General features: G+C 34.8%; 1 protein-coding gene across 1 annotated transcript; it reads left to right on the top strand.

Annotated features, from left to right (window-relative positions):
• The first annotated feature begins 11775 nt into the window (after positions 1-11775).
• LOC141359259 (uncharacterized) lies at positions 11776-14810 on the top strand. The gene is made up of 4 exons (XM_073861404.1): positions 11776-12001; positions 13376-13690; positions 13856-14155; positions 14412-14810. The coding sequence occupies exons 1-4, from the start codon at positions 11947-11949 to the stop codon at positions 14567-14569; spliced, it is 828 nt and encodes a 275-aa protein (XP_073717505.1). The 5' UTR covers positions 11776-11946; the 3' UTR covers positions 14570-14810.
• Positions 14811-23568: the final 8758 nt, after the last annotated feature.

Consider the following 23568-nt stretch of genomic DNA (forward strand, 5'->3'; position numbering starts at 1 on the left):
GCCTCTGTTTCAGGGCATTTCAGATTGTGCCATTTTGAGCTGGTCATTACATATTTATGAGCTGCTGCTCCTTTGGCCACGCCCCACTACTAACATCATTAGTGCATGCACAATGGTATCGCAAGCAGTACAGACTGTATTATTATTTTTATATATCATATAATATTATTAACGGTTTATGTATCGCCAACAGACAAATCAAGCAGAAAAGTATCACTAATAAGTACACTCCAGGAGAAGAAACTCATGACACACAATGATTCCAGAGTCAATTGTGATGTAGCAGTCTCAACAATACACTCATTTTCCCTGGACAATGCTAACATATTCCTGTTATAAAACATTTTCAAACGCATAATTTTTGCAAATAACAGAAATTAAGAGCCGGCGGGGGATGTATACTGCTTGTGGATAGCATGCTAATTGCTAGAAGCTAGTGGGAGGTCCGGACTGTATCTTGGGAAAGTGATGAGAGACTTGGGGGTACGTTAGCCTTGTCGGAAAAGCCAGGTCAGTAAGGCTGGTTCTGGTTAGTTTGGCAAAACACTATTACTTAGTAAGTTCATGTAGAATTGTAAAATAAAGCAGTTAAATATTTCTTTTAACTTTCGAAAAAGTACGGTAGCTGGTCACTGCCTTTGCACGAGAAACCACGCTGCAAACTAACTAGCGCGGTTGACTGCTAAAACACACACACAAGTTCACACCCTCGACGTGCACCAATTCGTGGGCGGGATGATGTCAGTTTTTTTCTGCTAACAATATCTATATAGCCTACTGTCTACAAACATTAATAATAAGATTACTATACATCGTTTAAAAGGTATAACTTACGGGTTTAGCATCAGTGTGTTGCAACACATTCTCACTCCCCAAGGCGTCAAAATCTGAAGCATGTTCAAACGCCTTCAGCATCAGTATGAAGACGCGAAGGGTGCCCCTATGCGTCACTATATCGACGAAATGGGAACTCCGTTGCTTTCATGCTAATCCCTCAGCGTCGGATATAGACGAAAGGGAATCCCAGAAGGTGATGTCGTCACGTTACGCGACGATTGGCAGGATCATGCCGCTTCTGGACGGTAACTACTATTTTTTTCCAATTTTTAAACCATTGTCGCTTGGGGTTGGGGTTAGACTTGGGGTTTGGATGTCAGTTTGTTTATACTTTTTGTCTTCTGATTTTTAAGCCACTGTTGCTTGGGGTTAGGGTTAGACTTCGGGTTTGGGTTAGGATGTCTGTATTGGTTTATACTTTTTGTCTTCTGATTTTTAAACCATTGTCACTTGGGGTTAGGGTTAGAGTTGGTTTGGGTTAGAATGTAATTTTATGTAACAGAAAGTCGTTCTAACCCCAACCCCAAGCGACAATGGTATAACATTTGGAACAAAAATTGAGTAGTTACCGTCCAGAAGCGGCATGATCCTGCCGATCGTCGCATAACGTGACAGCATCACCTTCCGGGATTCCCTTTCGTCTATATCCGACGCTGAGGGATTAGCATGAAAGCAACGGAGTTCCCATTTCGTCGATATAGTGACGCATAGGGGCACCCTTCGCGTCTTCATACTGACGCTGAAGGCTTTTGAACATGCTTCAGATTTTGACGCCTTCAGGAGTGAGAATGGGTTGTGTATGGTCTCTGTTTTGAGATACAGATGCTCTAGCATCATAAATGTAGTATTTTGTGACAAAAGTCGGAATGACAACATGCAAAATTTAAACGGGACTTCTTAACTTTGTGTTGATATAATGATCGCAAGTCGAATCCAGTCTGTTTCAGGTGTGTGAATAATCCATTAGAACCATTCAATAAAATACCTCTAATGACCATTTTTGTCCACAAATGCGTATAATCTGTGAAATATGAACATCTTGTAATAGAATATAATATCGCCTACAATCTGAGGACTATTTACGTCGTAACACACTGTATATGAGATTACACTTTAGGTTCCAGTAAACACATAAACACGCATTAAAACTTTGTTTTTAAAAGTAGGCGGGAGTATAATCCATAATATCCAAATAGCGCTGTTATTTCAGTGAGACATGATAACAGTATAGAGGATATCAGCAAAGTGACTGCTCTCTAGCTACCTGGTGGGTGGAGACCTGCGAGTGGGGTGGTGGGCGGGAAAATTCAAACGGAATGTGACGAAAAGGCTAGTTACGTCACAACGAAGCTGATTTTGAAATCGTGCAATCTGAGACTCAAGGCAGAGGACATTCAGAAACCTGTATCTCACTCAAAACAGCATGGATGGATTTTTTTCCAAGTTCGTATGCGTGTGGAAGCATCAGAGACACAAAAGAACACCCCAAAACCAAGAAAAAGTGAGTTTTTCATAATATGGGCACTTTAAAGTTTTGTATGTTCTTTACTTGTCAGGAGCAGATTGAGGTCTGTGGTTTAGTGGTCATCTGATCTCAGTCCAACATCTCCACATAAACAAACAACATTTATTCACACTTATGTCTTATATAAATGACTGTATACTCAAATGATATCAAGTGAACTTAAATCGTATTGGCGTGTGGTTGTTGAGGTGTTTTGGGGTTATTATGTAGTTTGTTATTATGCTCACTCTGCTGTCATCATGTAAGGTTTTGTTCTGTGTTTTCTTGTATTCTGTGTATTTTTTGTATTTTGGACTTTTATTTTGACATCCTGTTCTGTTCTGGCTTTTATTTTGATATACATCCTGCCATACGGACTACCGGCACATCCGGGAACTTGACTGTAAATTTCGTCACCGCCCCTTTTCGGGGGTTAAAAAAGCAGCGCCTCCATTGGCTTCCATTCAAAATAGCGTAACAAAGCAACGTTTTTACACTGCCGGCAGGCGTAAATAACTTATGAAATCACTCAGATTAAACATGTCGAGTATTTGTCTGTCCATCCTGCCTGCCGTGGAGCGCGAAGGATGCATTGGCACGTTTAATTTGGTCAGTGTGGGAACATGTCCCTTTCATTCTCACAGCGTCAAATTTGTGTAACAACGCCATCCAGTGATTGCTGGAAATATCGCTAAGCCAGTTAGTTGTATGGCTGGACGGAAAAGTGCACTCATTACTCTAAATATAAAGACATAATAAATAAATACGAAGTAACTTTCAAATACGAAGTAAAATCATTCACTTGCTTCCCTGTTGACTTGATGAGGTACGTGTTTAATGTCCGGGTAAGACACCTCTAGCCAATAGGGAGCGTTGTTACACAAATTTGATGCTGTGAGAATGAAAGAGACATGTTTTTATATTGACCAAATTAAATGTGTTAATGTATCTTTCGCGCTCTATGGCCGGCAGGGTGGACAGATAATTACTCAACGTGTTTAATCTGAGTGATTTCATAAGTTATTTACGCCTGCCGGCTGTGTACGAACGTTGCTTTGTTCCGCTATTTTGAATGGAAGTCAATGGAACGTCTAGTGCGATTTCCCCCAAAAGTGGGCGTGAACCTGTTCAGAGACATTCTATGACGTTGCGCCGGTTGTGCGTATGTTTCACTTCACACTTCCTGTTTGTTCTTGTATATAAGTCACATCCTGTTCACCTGCTCCTGGCTGATTATTACATCGCCACATTCTGTCTGTATTTGCCTGTATCCTGAATCTGTTTACCTGTTAATCTGTTTTTGTATCTGTTCCTGTTTTGACCTGTGCCTGTATTTGGATTTATTGCCTGTTTTGCCGCCTGCCCTGATATATTTTGCCTGTCTTTGGATTTCTGATTTTGGATTAACCCTTTGGATTTGTTTGCTGGCCCTTATTGGGATTTTACATAATAAACACCTTTTGCACATGGATTCTCCTCTTCATCGCTTTCTTTAAAGCACACCCGTTACACATCAAATATATTTCAGAAAGAAAACAAAAATAAATCCTTATTTTGCATACGCAATGTATATACCATAAATATACACTAACACACATAAACCCCTGGTTTCACAGATAAGGTTTAAGACTTAGACTAAGACACATGTTTAAGCTGTTTTAACTGAAAATAACTTGCATTGACAGCTTTCTTTCATTTTTGATTCGTCAATATTTTGACACTGAAGCAGCAGGACAGCAGCGAGTTACAAGTGGGCCCAAAGATAAAACACAGTATTATAATCGTTGTTATTATTTCTCTATAACTCTCCAGCATAACAGCGAGCCGGCCCACATTGCTCCACATAACCAGTTCACCCCTCTGATCGCGTATAAATCTTACTGGCCTAGGTCAAATAAGATCAATCCACTATTTACATTGACAATAATTCAGCAGACACTTTTGACTTACAAATGAGAAAACATTTAGCATTCTGTCAATGAAATAACAATAAGTGTAAGCTATAAAGCTGTGAAAGTGCTGAGAAATGAAAAGTAATACACAGGCAATAAAACACAATCCCTATATGTCTAGGGAAGTGTCCTTCCCAAAAGTACACCTTTATACCTAGAGTTCATATTAGTATACCCCAGAGGTATATTTTGGTACCAAATGTAAAAATATCTGTACCTACACTGTAAAAAATTTCTGTAATTTTACGGTCTTTTACGGTAAATCTTACGGTAAATTACTGTATATGTAACTTCACGGTTAAACAATGTTATATGCAATGCATTGTGGGATATCATACAGTTTACAGTCCACAATTGTAAATTTACAATAAGACCATGGAGATTCCACAACATCGTCCCGTTATTTCCTGATTTGTCAGGATTTGTACACTGTCCACCATTACAGACTGCGTCCCAAATCACACCCTACACCCTCATTCACTATTCCCTACATTAGTTTCCTAATGATCCACCTGCAATCAAGTCAATGAGTTCAAGTACTGAAGCATTAATGATGGACACCTGTTGCTAATAAACAGAATCACTAAAGAAAAGAGAAATAAAAAGAGAAGAGATGAGCAGAAACACTTACAGACACAAAGACTTAGATGAACATCAACTGAAAATAACAGAAGACAATAAATCTCTCCATATATCACCAGAGGAGAATTAAAAATTTCCACAAACACCATTACCACCATCTTCACTTATAAACCACTTTGATTTTATTTCTGTTATACATTTACAACATTTCTTTCTGAGAACCAACATGTGTTCACTAGACTTTACAAGCATTTTCTTTAAAGTCACCATTATGGTGATCACTGTTTTCATTAGTTGGGCTCTTGACTTGTTTTTCAGTCTGGTTGCTATAACTGTGTCTTTATGATGCATGTTTGTTATGGCAAAGAAAACCAAGAGGTGATAGAGTCTCATGAGGTTGGATGTCTGGTTTTTGTTCAGTAGTTTGTCTTACAAGCCTTGTTATACCGCATCATGACAGTTAGTAGTATTTAGGGGTGTTCATGACTAAATATTTACATGTTTGAATCAGAATCATTAATCAACAAATACTAGTAGGCTATTACAGTAATTTGATATCTTGATAGAGATGCATACATATGGACTTTTGCAAACTTGAATCTACCCCTCAACTGACACACACGGACATCAAGAATAAGCCTATGATTCTCAACTAGGGTGACAAAAGAAAATGGGAAAACACTTCATCTGCATAATTTATTCATGATGCAATGCATGCTGGGAGTCATGAATGAGGTTTTTACTATGCTGATACCCAGCATGCATTGCAGCATGAAGCTTTTCATTTGATGGTCACCATTGTTGCGATTCATAGACTGATTCTTGATGTCTGTGTGTGTAGTTTGCATATGTTTTTTTTTTTCATTTATTCGCAACCTATTTAAGATTGTATACTTTAACACTGAGTTTCTGTTTCATTATTAGACTACTATAAGGGGTTGCCACCCATCTAATCACTTATGAGTTTCTGTATAAAGTCAGTAAATTCCATTTAACTTATGAAACTAACACCATAATGGTTATTAGTCATTGATTATAACTTCTTTATACTATTTTTGCTATACCCAATGTCTTTAAAATCACATTGAAATAGCAGGATAAATGTAACGCCAAAGGCCAAGGATCAAGAGTCCTACTAAAGCAACCGCTGATCACGAGAATGGTAACTATTATTTTCAACAAAAAATCAACTGGAACGGTTTCGCAGACAGGGAGAGTCCTAGACTAGAGCTGTCCAAACTCAAAACAACTTAGACTGACACATCCTAAAATACATCAGTGCCCTTTGTTTTGTTTTGTAATGTTTGCATGTTTGTTAAAACTAGTTATATTTCCTAATTAAACTAAGGCCTATTCCTGGTTTAAGATTATCCCTGTCCAGGAAAACACCCCTTAATGATTTACTTCTCAGTAAGAGCTAATGTACATATAAAATAAAATCTAACTGGTTTGTAATAAGTGAAGATGGTAATGCTGTTTGTAGAGTTTGATGCTCTTCTTGTGAGATCTTAGAAAATCTGAGTAAGTCTGAGTCTCATCTACTGTAAGTCTGTAACTTGAGTTTCTGCTTGTTTTCTCTTTAATTCGGTTCTTGTTCATCTTTCATTCAGTGATTGTGTTTGTTAATAGCAGCTGTTCATCATTAACTCAATCATCACTTCATTATCTCATTCACTTCAACATTGGCTCTGTTTCTTTTACTCTTTGTAGTGTTGGCACATTAAGCAGTGTTCTTTGACACCAAAGATTTTGCTGTGGGGTTTAAAGGGTTAAATGGGTTAAACAGGTAATGTTTTTAGTGGGATTTGTTTTGTTAGGATTTGACTCAGTTTTTGGGTTACCATTGTGCTGAAGAATAGTGTGGTTGTTTAGGTCAAGGATGGGCAATAGATCATTGATGTTATGCTGCCTGTTGTTTTATTTCAAAGCAGTTATTGTGTAGTTTGTTCGTGATGAACTATGTGAGATTTGTGTGAAAGTGATTATAACACTACTGCACATTAAATGTTTGCAGTTTAAGTTTAAAGTTATATTTGTTTTCTGTGGACTCAAATGAATTTTTCAGTACTAACACCATGTGAATATATATATATATATATATTTAAACTTGAATGGATCAGGCAATTGGTTTTCTAAATGAAATGAGTTGTTTTCCAGGGCATTATAAAATTAGCATACTATAAAAATAAACAGTATTATACCGTATTTATTCAGTTAAAAGCTGTAAAATAACGTCAACAAACCACAACACAACTACAGCAAGGTACCGTTTTTATTTTACGGTAATGTATTGTAATTTCGTATTACGGGAGATTACTTTAATTCTACGGGTATTAGCTGGCAACTTAATTGCCAGTAATTTACCGTAAATTTCACAAAAAATTTTTTACAGTGTAAATGGTGAATAATGTTGAAAGGTACTGCTCCAATAACTTCTTAGGGCCATCTTTTTGACCATTTTAACAACAGTACAGATACAGAAGATGTATTTTATTATATAATCAAAGTTAGATTGTGGACAGTTAGATGTTAGTCAGTTAAATTTGTTTATAGTTGTTTAAAGGGTGTTGTGTGGACTTAGTCATCTTGAGGGTTACAAGGCTAACTTTCTAATCAGTAGGCCTAAACATTAATTTTAAAGAAAGAGGAACTACATTTGTCTGCTAAAAGCACAATTCATAAGAAACTGAAGCTTACAGAAACCCAAAGTGACAAAAGTTGACAGATCTTTTCTACTGATATAAATGTGTGAATGTTTGAGACACAAACAACAGTCCATCTGAAAATTAACTTAAACATTTTACAACAACAGTCAAACAGGTTTAATACTCTTTTAAAATGAAAGTGAAAGTAAAAGATCACACAATTAACTTATGAAAGAACAGTGTAATACAAATATACAAAATATATAAAGAAAATATAAAAAGATTCAAAGATATTATGTTTGTTTGTTTAACTGAGGTTAGGTGAAATTTGTCATCTTCAGTTCACATAACTAGCATGATTTTTGTCCTATGGGAGGAAACTGGACAACCCAGAGAGCTGAAGTTACAGTAAGATGAGCGAATAATGATGATGTTGAGTTTAATAACATGTAGAAACTGTTCTGTGATCAGATCTTTCACCTCATCACACTTACAGCTTTTATATAAGAGTCAGTGGCGGATTTAGCAAATTGGGGGCCCAAGGCGAAGGTATGTATGGGCCCCCATCAGATCTACACTGCAAAATCCCGGGAGTTAAATTAACACTGCTCAGTGTTTATATAGGTCCACTCTCCAGAGAGTTAAAAAAGTAACACCGAAGAGAGTTAAAACCTGCAATCTGTGACTTTATTCTCTCTATCACCATCTCTGTTTGAAAACTAAAATTGCATTTTACATCTTACCTGTAGAGTTATTTTCTTAACTTAGGTTTAGATGTTGGCTGTTTCATTTAAAGTCACCATTATTGTGATCAATGGTTGTTTTAATTGGACTCTTGAGTCTTAGTCTCAGCTTTTCAGCTCTTTCTGGCTGTTATAATTGCATGTATTTAAAACATGTTTGTTGTGGCCAAAGAGGAGACACTAGTGCATTTCTATGATTGTAATGGTTCTTAGGATATGCTTTCAAAAAACACTCCTAAAAAATAATGTATTTAGTGACTTCTTACTAGATGTATTTATTTCTGTCAATAATGTGATACTGTAGTATGAGATCCGGCCATCTCATTGCAGTTTTTCATTCTGAACCGTTTTGAAACACTGACACTTACAGATTAACTGCAATATAACGTAGACACTTAAACATCAAGAATCAGAGTATAAATCACAATGATGGTGACAATAAAATGAAAAGCTTCATGCTGCAATGCATGCTGGGTATTAACAAACTACAAATCTCATCCAGAACTCCCAGAATGCACTGCGGCATGAATAAATAATGAACTTTTTTACCATTTTCTTTGTCACCATTGTTGAGATTCATACTCCGATTCTTGATGTCTTTGTATCTAAATTGTTCAGCGGTTAATGTTTTTGTGCACACTATCAAAATCCTTCAGAATGATAAACTGCTATGAGAGTTCTGGACCTTGAACTGTAGTAATTTATTGTTAATAGAAAATGATGCTTCTGATGAGGGAGGAAAAACTATATTAATAAATCTGTTCATTAAATGATTATGTTTGACATTTTGTTTTAATCATCAATACTCAATCACACAGTAACATTTTCTTTGCTATAACATGTGTTTTAAACACGCTAAGATATAGCAGTTAGAAAAAACTGACAAGCAAAGAGTCAAGAGTCTAGTCCTACTGGAGCAGCCACTGATCACAATGGTGGTGACTTTGAATGGGACAGCCAACATCTAGTCCTAAGATAAGAAAATAACTCTACAAGTAAGATGTAAAATGCAATTTCAGTTTTCAAACAGAGATGGTGATAGAAAGGAGAAAGTCACAGATTGCTGCTTTTAACTCTCTCCGGTGTTACTTTTTTAACTCTCTGGAGAGTGGACCTATATAAACACTGAGCAGTGTTAATTTAACTCCCGGGATTTTGCAGTGTATAAGTATTTTTTTCACTCCAAAATGAAGATGAAAAGCAGATGACACACAAAGGGCAGCACTACACAAACCAATAGAGAATAAGTCAATGGGGCAAAAACAGCCACGAACAGTAAATGAGGGAGAAATAATTTAAATCTGATGCTGCACAAATACTAGCAATGCATCAAAGCCAATGTTGTTAGTAATCTTTCACATGCACAAGACTGTGATTAAAGGTAAAAAAAATCCAGTCTACAATCACATTTTATATTAAAAATATGTTTTCTCTGATGTTTTCTTCACGAACACAACAAATGGGTTGTGAATTTGCCCACAGTTTATTGTTGAGTTTTTGAAAAATGTTCAAAGCATTTTCTCAAAAAAAGAATTTTCACCAAAAATCATTCCATTTGCTGAAACACAGAGAAAGTTGTGGCCAAATTAAGACTCAACAGCACCCCATAGTGGACGAAAACATCTCCAACATAACATAAGCCAGGGCTCCAGACTAACATTTGAGAGAGGTTGCACTGGTGCCACCAAGTTGTACAGCTGGTGGCACCAGTCACTGAGTGGTGTAAAAACAAAAAATAAACACTAAAACTAAGTCCAAACATGTTTAATGCATTAATAAATTCATTACAAATGCAAATAATTGTATTCTTTATATACATTCATTATTTTTTTAACTTTACCATACTTTTATTTTTAACATATATTTGCCCTACTGTAAACCATTAAACTTAACAATCAACTTTTTATTACTTTGTTGTAAAAGCTTTAGACTACTTTAACACGGACTTGAGTAAAGAAATCATATTCTTGTGCTGTAATCACTACAAAATGTCTTCATGCACTCTGAAGATATCATTTGGCCTGGACTTGTAAACTATAATCTGAGGTACTGATTTCTGACTCCTAGCGTGAATATGCAGTGTGTACAGCGCTCTCTTTAGGCTTTCATTGATAAAACTAAAGCAGCTGATCTCCGCCTCTTTCATTAGTTTAATTTTGCGAGCTGCGCTAAACTATCAGAGAATGCTCTTACATACATACACATATAAAAAACACTGTGCAGCATGTTTAGTTACAACACAAGCACCGGACTCTGACATAATATTAGTTCGCGTCATTTTAAACCCGTCTTTTCTCCCGAAAACGAAAGCAGAGGCTCTCGCCCGCCGTTTCCATAGACCACCCTTTAAAGTAATCAGGGCAGAAGCGGTCGAAAGTGGACAAAAGAGACGGATTTAGAAAGGTGATATATGCACCTGAGCTATGAAAGAAAGACGGGGGAGCGGGTCAGTAACAGGAAGAGTGATTGGATGCATTATATTAATTTAATTATATTTAAATTTCACAGTCGTGCCAGTGAGACGTTTAATATAATATAAAACTCACCAAAAGGCCATTTTCGTGTTTATATTTGTCTTGATACGTCTCTGTTCATGTACTTTCACAGTCCTCGTGTCACTTTGTGTTTATCTTTCACGCCGCAGCACGCACCGTTATGGACTAGTCCAATTAATTGTGAAAGAATTCGGGGGTGTATGTGTGTAGTGACAGATAAACATGAACTGGACATTTTAACTACTACTTCAAAGTTTCAACATATTTTAATACAATTTACAATGCTTTTGAAATGTTCATGATGATAAGGGTTTTATTTATTGATTGATTTATTAGGTTGTTTGGGAGCCCCCTAATATGACTGCTGGTAGGGGGCCCCAATTTTGTCATTTACTGTAATTGTAACCTGGATGCAGTATTTTACACTTGTCTGTTGTTTGCTGAGCTATGTACACTACTGTAGTAGCATGACACCTGGACAGGTTTTGTTGTGATTCTCCATGTTGACTGATTTGGTTAAATGGAGATAAATCAATGATATTTTGCGGCATTGGTCTTGTGTAGTATTTGGTGAACTATTGTATAGTTGCACTTTCTCTGTGTACTTCATTTACAGTAATCACTGAGAATTAGACTTGTTAAAAGTGTTTAAGGTTAGAAACAGTGTGTAACTGGTTCAAAAAGATAAAAGTCTTATGAAACTTAACAAAGTATTGTTTTTATAAAGTTGTGTATAGTTTAGGCAAAAGTGTTCCATTTTGCAAATGATCTGAAGTGTTGTGCTACTTTGGTGTAGGGTTGTGTTAATTGTGTGTAGTGTTTTGACAAACCAGGACCTGTAAGATTAATGCATTAACGCCACCTGCTGGACTAGTGATGTAAGCTTGACTCCGAGGGTATCATTTTACTTGATAACAAATGAAATAATATTTACAAAAAGAGTTTTAGTGTGAACAGTAGAGGGCGCTCACCTTAATATGATATTAATTTATATCACAATAGTTATAGATTTGTGTGACATTGAGATGTGTCTTCTTACACAACAACTATTAAGAAACACGAAACAACTAAAACAAGAAGTGTTGATCAGACTTAACTCACTTCTGAATTACTCACTCAACATTATATTCATTTATCAGTTCTAAGATATATCTGTTTTCTCTTCAGTTATTATTTAGATCTGTCCTGATGGAGAAGATGAACGGTGTGATTTTCTTCTGTTTGTGTTTGTGGAGTCTGTCTGGTAAGTTTTTTTTCTTACGGTTTAAATACAGATAAAACATTTAGGAGTAGTTACCGGACAGGGCTTTATGATTAAAATTCATGTTTTGTATATCTTAACAGACATCAGAGCTATTGTTTTGTTTCAAGATTCACATAAGTAATGTTTATTGTAGGGTTTGTTTGTAAAACTACTTTACTGTCCTAATATAAGCAGTGTTTAAATTGAGGGGGGGCTGGGGTGGCCCCTGACCTCCTGTAAGTATTGAGGGACCTCTTATAAAGCACAACAATATTAATAATATAATTAGGGGTGTTTTTTATTAAAATTAAAATGCTAGATAAATAAAATTTTCTCATTCTGCGCAGCCACAATTGATATTGTTCATTATTTATCCCAGTTTCGCAATAAACTATACTACTCCAAGAGCTTTCGATCTAAAACAAATGAAACTCTTAAGTGCGCCTCACGCTGTTTTCTGGAGGAATTGACAGATTTTTAGATTGTGTATTTGGTTAGGGGTTTTAAAATGTTTTGATTTTAAGTTAATTTTGAGTTAATTTGAGGGTTTATTTGATTAAAACCTTGATCCAGGACCAAAAAATAAATAAACAAATGCAGGTGGGGCTTAGCTGGGTCCTCCATAATATTTGACATAAATGTAACACTGAATTTAATAAAGACCTAGTCAACCCAGTATCCATGAATTTCCACATTTTGGCATGATTGCATCACACATTTCTGTTTATGTGTCATTGTAACGTATTGGTTACTCAACTGTTTCGTCCTGCTTTCATTCCATTGTTGCTTCATTTTAGGGTTAGATTTACATAAAATGACATTATTTCCCAAACTCAACGCTAACCCTAACGCCAGGCAACAATGGTTTAAAAATCAGAAAATAAAAATTAGAAAAAATTAACCAATACTTATACAATAAGTGCAATACATCCTAATACAAAACACCAAATCTAACCCTAAACCGAAGCAACAATGGTTTGAAAATAGGAAAAAGTAGTTGAGTTACCAATATGTGACAATGATCACAATGAAATTAATCATAAGGTTTATATTTTTTCAAAACATCATGTCAATCAAATGTCCCATAATAATATTCAGTAAATCTAAACATTTATATGAGCAGCTTTTTAATATGACCAAAACAAGACTGATCCAACTAAAGTCAAGTGTGTAAAATTTAATTAAAAAGCAAAGTAATTATATGATTGTTTGAGATGAGCCAGAGAGCTTCACTTCACATACAAAATATGAGAAGATTTTGTTTTCTATTATAATTTAATAAACGCTGTACTTTCATGTGTACAAAATATCTGCATGAGAGAACAAACTTGACTATAAATGATCTTCAATAATTCTTGTTGTTTATTTCTTCAGGTGTGTTTGGCAGTCAGTTTGTGTCAGTGATGGAGGGAGATTCTGTCGTTTTATCGTTTAGTCTCACTGAAAAACAGATAAAAGATGGAATCTACTGGAAGTTTGGACCTAATAAAACTCCTATAGCTGAAATGATAAACTATAGAACTACTATATATGATGATAGACCTGATGGAGCATTCAAAAACAGACTTCTTATAAACCATGAGACGGGAACTCTCACCATCACAAACATCAGAACCACACACACTGGACTTTATATTATAACCAACAGGAGCCAAAATGAACCTCTCAACATATTTAACATCACTGTCAGTGAGTAAAGATTTGCCTTCATTCATGTGTTTTCACCCTGTTATGTTTTATATATATATATAAATGTGTTACAATTATTAAGAACATTATAGATGAGTTTTTAACTTTGCTTCTCTAATGTTACATTTAATTTTAAATCTGTATTTATTTATTTAAATTCTCCAGCTCGTCTTCCTGTTCCTGTCATCACCAGAGACCCAACACAATGTTCATCATCTTCATCATCATCATCAAACTGTTCATTATTGTGTTCAGTGTTGAATGTGAGAGATGTGAGTCTGTCCTGGTACAAAGGAAACAGTTTATTGTCCAGCACCAGTTGGTCTGATCTCAACACCAACAACATCTCTCTACCTCTGGAGGTTGAATATCAGGATACAAACAAATACAGCTGTGTGGTGAACAATACCAACACAAAACAAATTCAACATCTTAACATCACTCATCTCTGTCAGACTTGTTCAGGTACAACAGGTTTTATTGTTTATTTAATTGCTTAAGGAGTCTATTTATAAGCAGTCATTATATTTGAACCGAAATAAATAAATAAATGCACACAAATTAGTAACACACTGATCTACACAAATTTCTATTGCGTATTTAAATCTTTATTGTGTTTTTTATGTAATCGTGTAATTGAATAAATCCTGAGAAATTAACATTGATTTTTTATTAGATGATAATGAATCATAATTTGGTTTATTGTTGCTCTTATCTTCAGTAAAAGAAGTCGTCTACTGCTGTCGTAGTTTTACTGAAGTTGTGATCCAATTGGTCGTCTCTGTTCTGGTGGGCGTGGCTGCTGTTGGTTTTGTGGTTTATGACATCAGATCCAGAAGAGATGAAGAGAAGAAGATGAGATCAGATAAACCTCACTAAACCTCTTCAGTTCATTTATTATAGTTATCACACATTATTCATTAAACACAATCTTTATTATTTCTTTAAAATTCTTCATTTGTTCAGCTCGACTGTTTTCTTATTAAATATTATTGTGGATCCAAACTTCATTCAGCTTTAAGTTGGGTCATTGTTTATTGGTGAAATCTCATTTTATTGATCAATTCATCTGATACATGTGAATAAATAAAGAAGCTAAAGAATAAATGTTGATTCTGAAGCATCTTTGTATTGATGTCATTGATGATCACTTATGAAAATCCTACATAAATCAATGACTCACATAGACTCACATCCTATAATACTCATGACATTCACTGTTAGATATCTATAACTTGAGATGTGAGTGTTGTGTCATCCACTATAGTTCAGTATGAAAACTTAAAACAATGTTTGCTTCTGGTGAAGTTCAGATAAGTAATACACATATACAATAACACACATAATATGTTTAGACAGATTTAAAAAATGGGTTGAAGTTTTTTGTGTTTTCTTTAACAGTCAGGAGCAGAATGAGGTTTGTTGTTTAGTGCTCAATGTTTCTCTAAAATCTACAAACATCACATTCACCTAATCTAAGTCCTACCTCTTTAAATAAACAACATTTATTCACACTTATATCTCATATAAATGACTGTATACTCACTGAAAAAAATGTTATGTTGAATTTACTTAATTTTATTATTACAAGAAGATGCACACAATTAATATATATATATATATATATACATATATATATATATATATATATATATATTTAAGTTGAGTGTACTTATAATTTATCCATTGAGTGTACTTATATTTTATATGTAATTTCAGATTCATTAAATTCATAATTATTTTGAGTAGAATTTGCTAAAATTTTTATGTTCAGTACACTAAAATTAATTATGTGCAAACAAATCAATTTAATGGTTTAATTTCTACATACTAAAATTAAGATAATCCAATTGTTTTTTTTTTAATCTTTTATTCTATTTAACTTTTCACATTTAACTGCCACATTATGTTGAGCAAGTAAGAAGAGACTCAATAGATCTCAGTACTGGCATAAGCACAGTTATTGCTTACATCATGATTTACATTGTGTCGCCTATATTGTCTATACACAAGCACCACTCTTCTGAATGATGGTAACCACAAAACTCAAAACAGAAACAGAAACTCTTCTAAATCTCAAAGATAATTTAACCTGAAACACTAACAAGTCTTTCTTTTTTGTTAAAAACACAAAAAATGGCATTTAATTTCAAATTTTACTCTCCAAATGCAGTCCCATGCAAAGCATGCTGGGAAGTACAAGCCCACTGCCTAGTTAGTTATATTAACTTAAATAATTCAAGTAGTTTCAACACAAAATTCCCTTCTTACAAATTTGGGTGGATTTTACATAATAAAATTAAGTGAAATTTACTCAATAATTTGTTAATTTAGAATTAACTTAAATTTTTTGTGTTATTTTTTACATTTTTTAATAGAATTTAATAATTTCTTTTAAGTTAAATTTACTAAGGCACAGAATCATTTTTTTCAGTGCTCAAATGATATCAAGTGAACTTAATTTCTGTTGCTATGGGGTTACTGGCTTGTTTTTTTGGTCTATGGTTGTTTTTTGGTCCAGGGGCCTCATTTATAAACGTTGCGTACGCACAAAAGAATGCGTACGCCACTCTCTACGCAATAGTTGTTATTTATAAAAAGCAAACTTGACGGGAAAATGTGCTGTCCGTCACGCAAGCTCTGACCCAGGCGTACGCACAAAAACGGGTGAAATGAGAAATGGCGACACTGACGGCAGATGGAAGAAACACGTGAAAGTGAAAGTAAAAATGACAACACTACCTCTCATAAATAGCATGAAGACTTCACAAAGCAAGTCTTACAATTAACAGCCTACACGAACACCCGTTTGATCGATCAGCAGGGAAACAAAATAAATAAATAAATAAATCGAAAATTACAACAAAAAATTAAATGAACACATATTTGCTAAAAGAAAAGTGAAATATGTTCTGCAATAATATTGGCATGTTGTGCAATTCATCCTCATAAAGAATATAGTTAACAGAATGAAATAATGTACGAAACTGATATTCTCGTCAATGTGTCCGTCTGGCGGAGCAGATATAGATGCAATTGCATAGACAGATAGATAGATAATTAAGGAGATATATGTTAGATAGATAGATAAATAAATAGATAGATGTATTAATTGTCCACTGGGGAAAGTTGTTTTCATAGTAAACCATATCTTCATAATCTACGGAATTATGGTATTCATGCATATGCCTTTAGTGTGTTTTATTTTTGATAAAACAATGTATGGCGTATGTCTCAACCATTCAGGAAGCAACAAGAAATTACATTTGCGCTGAACAATGTCCCATTTCCACGTCGATTATTACCGACATCTGTAGCTTGTCAGATGCAATTAAATGAATGGAAAAAAATGCCCCATCACAATGCGTAATGCCCACACTGTGCCCTCCAAACAACGTTTTTCTCCTCTTTTCCCCCTCGCCAACGATAACTTCTACTTCACATTGAGTGAATTTACGTTTTTTTTTTTTTATTTCCTCTCTGTGTTTGCCAGGATTTCGCAATCAATGCATATTAACTTGTGGGCGTTTCACGGACTATTTATGGGCAACTATGGGCGTGTCATGAAGCCCCAAAAGCTGCGCTACATTTAGAATTGATTGTGATTTATTAAGGGAAAAAATGCGTAGGATGTGCGTGCGCACGGTTTTATAAATCCGAATATTTCTGTGCGTACGCCCATCCTATGTTTCATCCGTACGCCACTTCTGACGCAAATCCTACGCAAAGTTTTATAAATGAGGCCCCAGGTCACAGCCAAGACTTTGTGATATCATGAGATATAAATTTAATATGTACCGTTAGATGTTTGTTCAAATCCCTAATGCTGAGTGTCAAAGCAAACGGAATGGAGCATAAATGAATATTATAAACTAACAAAACCAGATTACAACACAGATCATAGACTTGTCAGGATTGCAGGAAGAACCCAAATGCAGACGGAGATGGAGGGGTTAACAAAAGACTTTAATAGTGAAAACACAAGACAAAACAATAGCCCACGTGGGGGCAAAACCCATCAACAGGGGATATACACTACCCAGCTAGAAATAAAAAGTTCTAAGAACGTTCCCTGAAAGTTCCCGAATGTTCCCAAAAACATTCTGCCAACGTTAAAAGCGGCTAGTTTTTTTTAAGTTCTAGGAACGTTTCTGTTGTCTGAACGTTAGAGTAATGTTACATTTTACCATTTTTAAACGTTATGACAATGTCATGTTTTAATGTTCACACAATGTTTAAAACAACAACTGTTTATTATATTGACTTGTTTAATTGTTATGTAAATGATAGAGAAACATTGCATTTTATTATTTTATAAAACATTATTTCTGAATGTTCAGTAAATATATTGCTGTAGAAAACTCAATTCACTTACTAGGTTTAGATGTTGATGTTTCATTTTAAGTCACCCTTATTGTGATTCGTGTTTGTTTTAGTTGGTCTCTTGACACTTGACTTTTTGCCTAGTAGTTTTTTCCTGGTTGTGTTAACTTTGTGGTAATGCACCACATTTGTTATGAAAAGTATTAGTGTATTTCTGTGGTTGTTGGTACATAATGGTAAAGATCATCAGCTAGTTCATTTACTAATCAAAAGTTTATTTTCTGCCAATAATGTATATTAGATCCAACTCTTTCACAGCAGTTTGTCATTAAGGAGTTTTAGAAACTTTGGACAAAAAATATCCGCTGTATAGTTGGGATGCCCAAACATCAAGAATCAGACTATGAATCTCAACCATGGTGACAATTAAAATTGTTAAAAAAATCCTTATTTATGCATGCTGCAGTGCATGCTGGGAGTCCTGAATGAGATTTGTAATTTGTTAATACCCAGCATGCATTGCAGCATGAAGTTTTTCATTTAATTGTCACCATGATTGAGATTCATAGTCTGATTCTTGATGTTTGTGCATCCCAGTTATATAGCAGATATTTTTTGTCCAAAGTTTCTAAAACTCCTTAATGACAAAATGCTGTGAAAGTGCTGGATCTTATTTACATTTTTGACAGAAAATAAACTTTTGATTAGTAAATGAATTAGGTGATGATCTTTACCATTATGTACCAACAACCACAGAATAACACTATTAACTTGGCATGTTCATAACAAATGTGGTGCATTAACACAAAGTTAACACAACCAGGAAAAAACTAGCAAGCAAAAAGTCAAGTGTCAAGAGACCAACTAAAACAAACACTAATCACAATAAGGGTGATTTAAAATGAAACAAACATCAACATCTAAACCTAGTAAGTGAATTGAGTTTTCTACAGCAATATATTTACTGCATACAGAAATAATGTTTTCTAAAATAATAAAATGCAATGTTTCTCTATCATTTACATAACAATTAAACAAGTCAATATAATAAACAGTTGTTGTTTTAAACATTGTGTGAACATCAAAACACGACACTGTCATAACGTCCAAAAATGGTAAAATGTAACATTACTCCAACGTTCAGACAACAGAAACGTTCCTAGAACTTAAAAAAAAACTAATCGCCTTCAACGTTGGCAGAATGTTTTTGGGAACATTCGGGAACTTTCAGGGAACGTTCTTAGAACTTTTTATTTCTAGCTGGGTAAACAGAGACTTTACGCTAAACTTCACAAACAACTAGACAGATAAACTAGACTTGACTTCTAGACGAACATGACTGGCAAACACACACGGTACAAAATGATCCTGCACAGAACAAAGGAAACAGTGACATTAAATAAGGAAACCAAACAAGATAACAAGGAGGGAACAGGTGATGGGAATAAACTAATGATTAACAATAAGCAGGAGAACGAGGGGGCAGAGACAAGAGACAAGACACCCGAGCACACTACCTAAACCAAAGGCCATGAGCTACCACACCAAACATGGGTACTGCCACATGAACTATGAATCACTATGACAGGAAGGCAGGACCATGACAAGATTGTATGTTCTTATTTCAATTTACGGTTATTAAGTAAAAGAAAGAATAAAGAGAAGCAGCAGAGATGAAAGAGGAACTAGGCTATTTGTGGATAAAGTGTTGAGAAATATGAGCTCATGGAAATCTGAGACCTCATGGACATTTCCGCTGTTTTGTGTTGGTGTGTGAGATTAAAGGATATAACCACAAACAATCCTGCAATATTATTAGTTAGTAGAAATGTTAATTCAGTAACATGGCTGCTTGCTAAAATCTTGTTTACATTTTGATCTTGAGCTCTTACTCTTTTATCAATGACTTTTATTTGTTCAGATGAATGTTTAGTCTTTGACCTTTCACCTCATCACACTAACCAACCTGATCTCACAAAATTCCGTGGCAGTGGCATTCTCACGGATCTCCGCATTTTTCTGTGGCCCTGCTACGAACTGTCTTTTTCCGTGGTATTCTCACGGATTGGTTACTCAGCTGCTTTTTCCTATTTTCAAACCATTTTCACTTCGGTTTAGGGTTAGACTTGGTGTTTGCGTTAGTATGTCACTTTAACTATTGGTTTATACACTCTAAAAAAAAATCCGTAAAAAAACGGACAAAGTACTGTGTAAATATGAAGGAATTTTCCGTATTTATGTTTTACAGGCATTTATCTGTTTTTTTTAATAACATGTTGCATTATGGGTGCAATAACTCCTGCTGCAATCTTTCACTTTTGCCTCTCTATCTCCATCTCTGTTTGAAACCTAAAATTACAACTTGTTTGCAGAGTTATTTTCTAACATGGATGATGTTTAACTTCTAAACAAATGCTGTCAGAACAAGATACAAATGCTCAACTGTTACAGCAGTGACACATGTGATTTAGTAGACAAATCTTCTTTCTGACGTGACGTGTAAGTCAAATGGATATTTACCACAACATTTATCACATTAAATCTCCAGTTTGTGTTTGTTTTAGATTCATTTGAAGTCACCACTATGGTGATTAGTGTTCCCTTTAGTTAGGCTTTTGTCCCTTGACCTTCATAGAACTGACTCTGCTCTTTTAGCATTGCAACAGTGTTTTTGCTTGTAGCAATTACAACTTGTTTATTGTTTTAGGAAGGAGAATTGTCTATAATGTCATATAAGCTTAGTTGTTTTTATGTTATGCTGCCTAACATTTAAATATGAAATGATAAAATAAGAATAAAGAACAGAAATGTATAAGAGTGAAGCTCTATGCTGATCTAAAAACACACCGTCTTGAATAAGATTGCTGCAAATGTGTCAGCTGTGGTTTTTGCTTCAGAGACATCAATACTTTGGATACAAATCTCAACAATGGTGAGAGTAAATGTTAAGAGAGTTTTCTACAATCCTGGTACCCAGCATGCATTGCGGCATGAAGCTTTGTTGTAGATTGTCACCATTGTTGCGTTTCATAGGCAGATTGAAGTGCCCCTAAAGGTTACGGACAATGTTCTGTAAATTTGCGGACAGTGTTCTATAAATCTACAGAATGTTCCGTTTTTACATAAACTGAAATTTTGTAAACATAACGGAAAAGGTGCCGGTAATTTTCTGCCAGGACATTATCCGTTTTTTTACGGATTATTTTTTTAGAGTGTACTATTTTTTCTGATTTATTCTTTTATATTTTCTAAACTTTCAACAATTGTCACCTGGCGTTGGGGTTAGAGTTGGGTTTGGGTAGGGGTGTCATTTCATGTAAATCTAACCCTAAACCGAAGCAACAATGGTAGGAAAACAGTACAAAACAGTTTAGTAACCAATCCGTGAGAATAGCAGGGCCACGGAAAAATTAACCTGCCACTATAGTCACAGGCTCTGGCTGAGGCCTTAGCCTCTTGAAGTTGTTGATGAACTACATGTGTGATGTCACTTCCTTCATATATACATTATGTTATGTGTTAACAGTATTCACAGCAGACAAAACTTTGCATTTTTAATATCTTTATAGTAATTCATGTTAAATTTGTTTATGCTACAGTTCAAATTTGATGAATTTAGGTAAAGGGACACTTCACCCATTTGCTTTGTATAGTTAGAACCCCAGTCATGTTTTTGAATGGTCGTGCATCATTTCCTCATTGCCGATATTTTAGTGTTGCACTTCGTTCTTTCTATGATGTAAAAATCATCATTTTGCATCATTGAAAGCAGGAAGTCCAATATCTTTGTTGAGGGGGTGAGACTACAAACACTCATTTTTCTCAGTCAAATAGGCACCAAATTCGAAATGTATGTTACATTTTGACTACAAATATGACGCACTTTAAATAAAGATTAATGTTTCTACGGGTGAACTTTAATGGTTGTGTTCATGAAATATATTCTTAAATTATAATAAATCTCTTTATTTACAAACATATGTTCATCTTTTTATATTTTAAACAGTATATTTATTGATTTTTACAGTAAACAGATCTTATCAGTGTTCAGTTCAGCTGTGTCAGATTACACTGCAGCGCCCTCTAGTGTTTAAACATGAAAACACACTGATAACTATTACACATACATTTATAAAACAGTTATGAAATAATCAATATATCAATTAAATTTGGTAATAGTTTTTTTCATATTACATTTTATTTTTACAAAGTGTGTAGAAATTATTTATTAAAGAAAGTAAAGTGTATGTGTGTGTGTTGTGTGTGAGTCTTGAGAACCCTATAAACTTTTTTATTTTTGTGACATTGATAATTCAGTACTTAAAATTGTGTTTATAAGTTCTCAATGATTTAAAGTTACTTGACTGATAGATGACATAATGATATAAGATAAGCAGAGATTATCTCTTGATGTGTTCAACTTCATGCCGGATGACGTCAACGTACCGCGAGAGCGAAGCGAGAAATCATAAGGAGAAGCCTGATGTCGCATTGTTCTCACGGTATTTGACGTCATACGCGTGCGGGACATCAAACAAGACATCAAAAAAAAAAAAAAGCCTGCATACTTTAAAATAGAGAGATGCTGTTCGCAGTGCAGTTTGGGATTTTGTGTTAAATGCATTGAAATGATTTTGCAGACGTATAATCACAGACTCTATACAGTAGATCTGATTGAGACACAACATAAATATTTTGTTTCTGGGTTGCACCCACAATGACTGACAGCGACAATGTTTAATGTGACCAGCAGAGGGCTGTGATGAAGATGTGAATATTAAGACACTGAACTGAGACCTGTGAGGATTCAAACTTACATGAAATCATTCAGTCAGTCATTTACTCTCTTATCTGATAAAGATTGATTTATTATGAACTTTATGAGTGTCAGATTAATATAATGTTATGAATTATTATGGACTGTTATTTACTGAAGAAAATGTCTGATGTGATTTTATTCTGCTTGTGTTTGTGGAGTCTGGTGGGTAAGTCATCTCTGCTTTTATAACTTTTAAACTTTAGTCAAACTTTATATAAGTGATTTATTAGACATGTGGTTAGTTATAATGATGTTTAACTGTAACTGTACTGACAGAATGAAAGGAGATTTTTAGTCTCATGAGTTGTGTTTGTAATTCATGTTATTGTTTATTTCTTCAGGTGTGTTTGGTAAGTTTGTGTCAGTGACTGAAGGAGATTCAGTGACTTTATCTGTCAGTCTCACTGAAACACAGAGAGAGGACAGAATCTCCTGGAAGTTTACATCTCAAGAAATTAAAGCAGCAGAAATTATTATAGTTGAAACAGAAGATAAGGGAAAAAATGTCACTTTACATGAAGATAGAGCTGAAGGAAGATTCAGAGACAGACTGAAGTTAAACAAAGACACTGGATCTCTGACCATCACAAACACCAACATCACACACACTGGACTTTATCAAGTGAACATCATCCGTACAAGTACACATCTCAAAACAATCAATCTTACTGTCTATGGTGAGTAAAGAAAGGATAAACATTCAAATAAATGTGATATGCGTTGCCATTTCAATATG

This window comes from Misgurnus anguillicaudatus, chromosome 23, assembly GCF_027580225.2.
Source record: "Misgurnus anguillicaudatus chromosome 23, ASM2758022v2, whole genome shotgun sequence".
NCBI classification, from domain to species: domain Eukaryota; kingdom Metazoa; phylum Chordata; class Actinopteri; order Cypriniformes; family Cobitidae; genus Misgurnus; species Misgurnus anguillicaudatus.

Bases quoted from the DNA above. Each gene is read 5' to 3' on its own strand.
- LOC141359259 (XM_073861404.1), top strand. From the start codon at position 11,947: ATGGAGAAGATGAACGGTGTGATTTTCTTCTGTTTGTGTTTGTGGAGT. The intron at 12,002-13,375 runs GTAAGTTTTTTT...TTATTTCTTCAG, and splicing joins GTGTTTGTGGAGTCTGTCTG to GTGTGTTTGGCAGTCAGTTT. The intron at 13,691-13,855 runs GTGAGTAAAGAT...TAAATTCTCCAG, and splicing joins CATATTTAACATCACTGTCA to CTCGTCTTCCTGTTCCTGTC.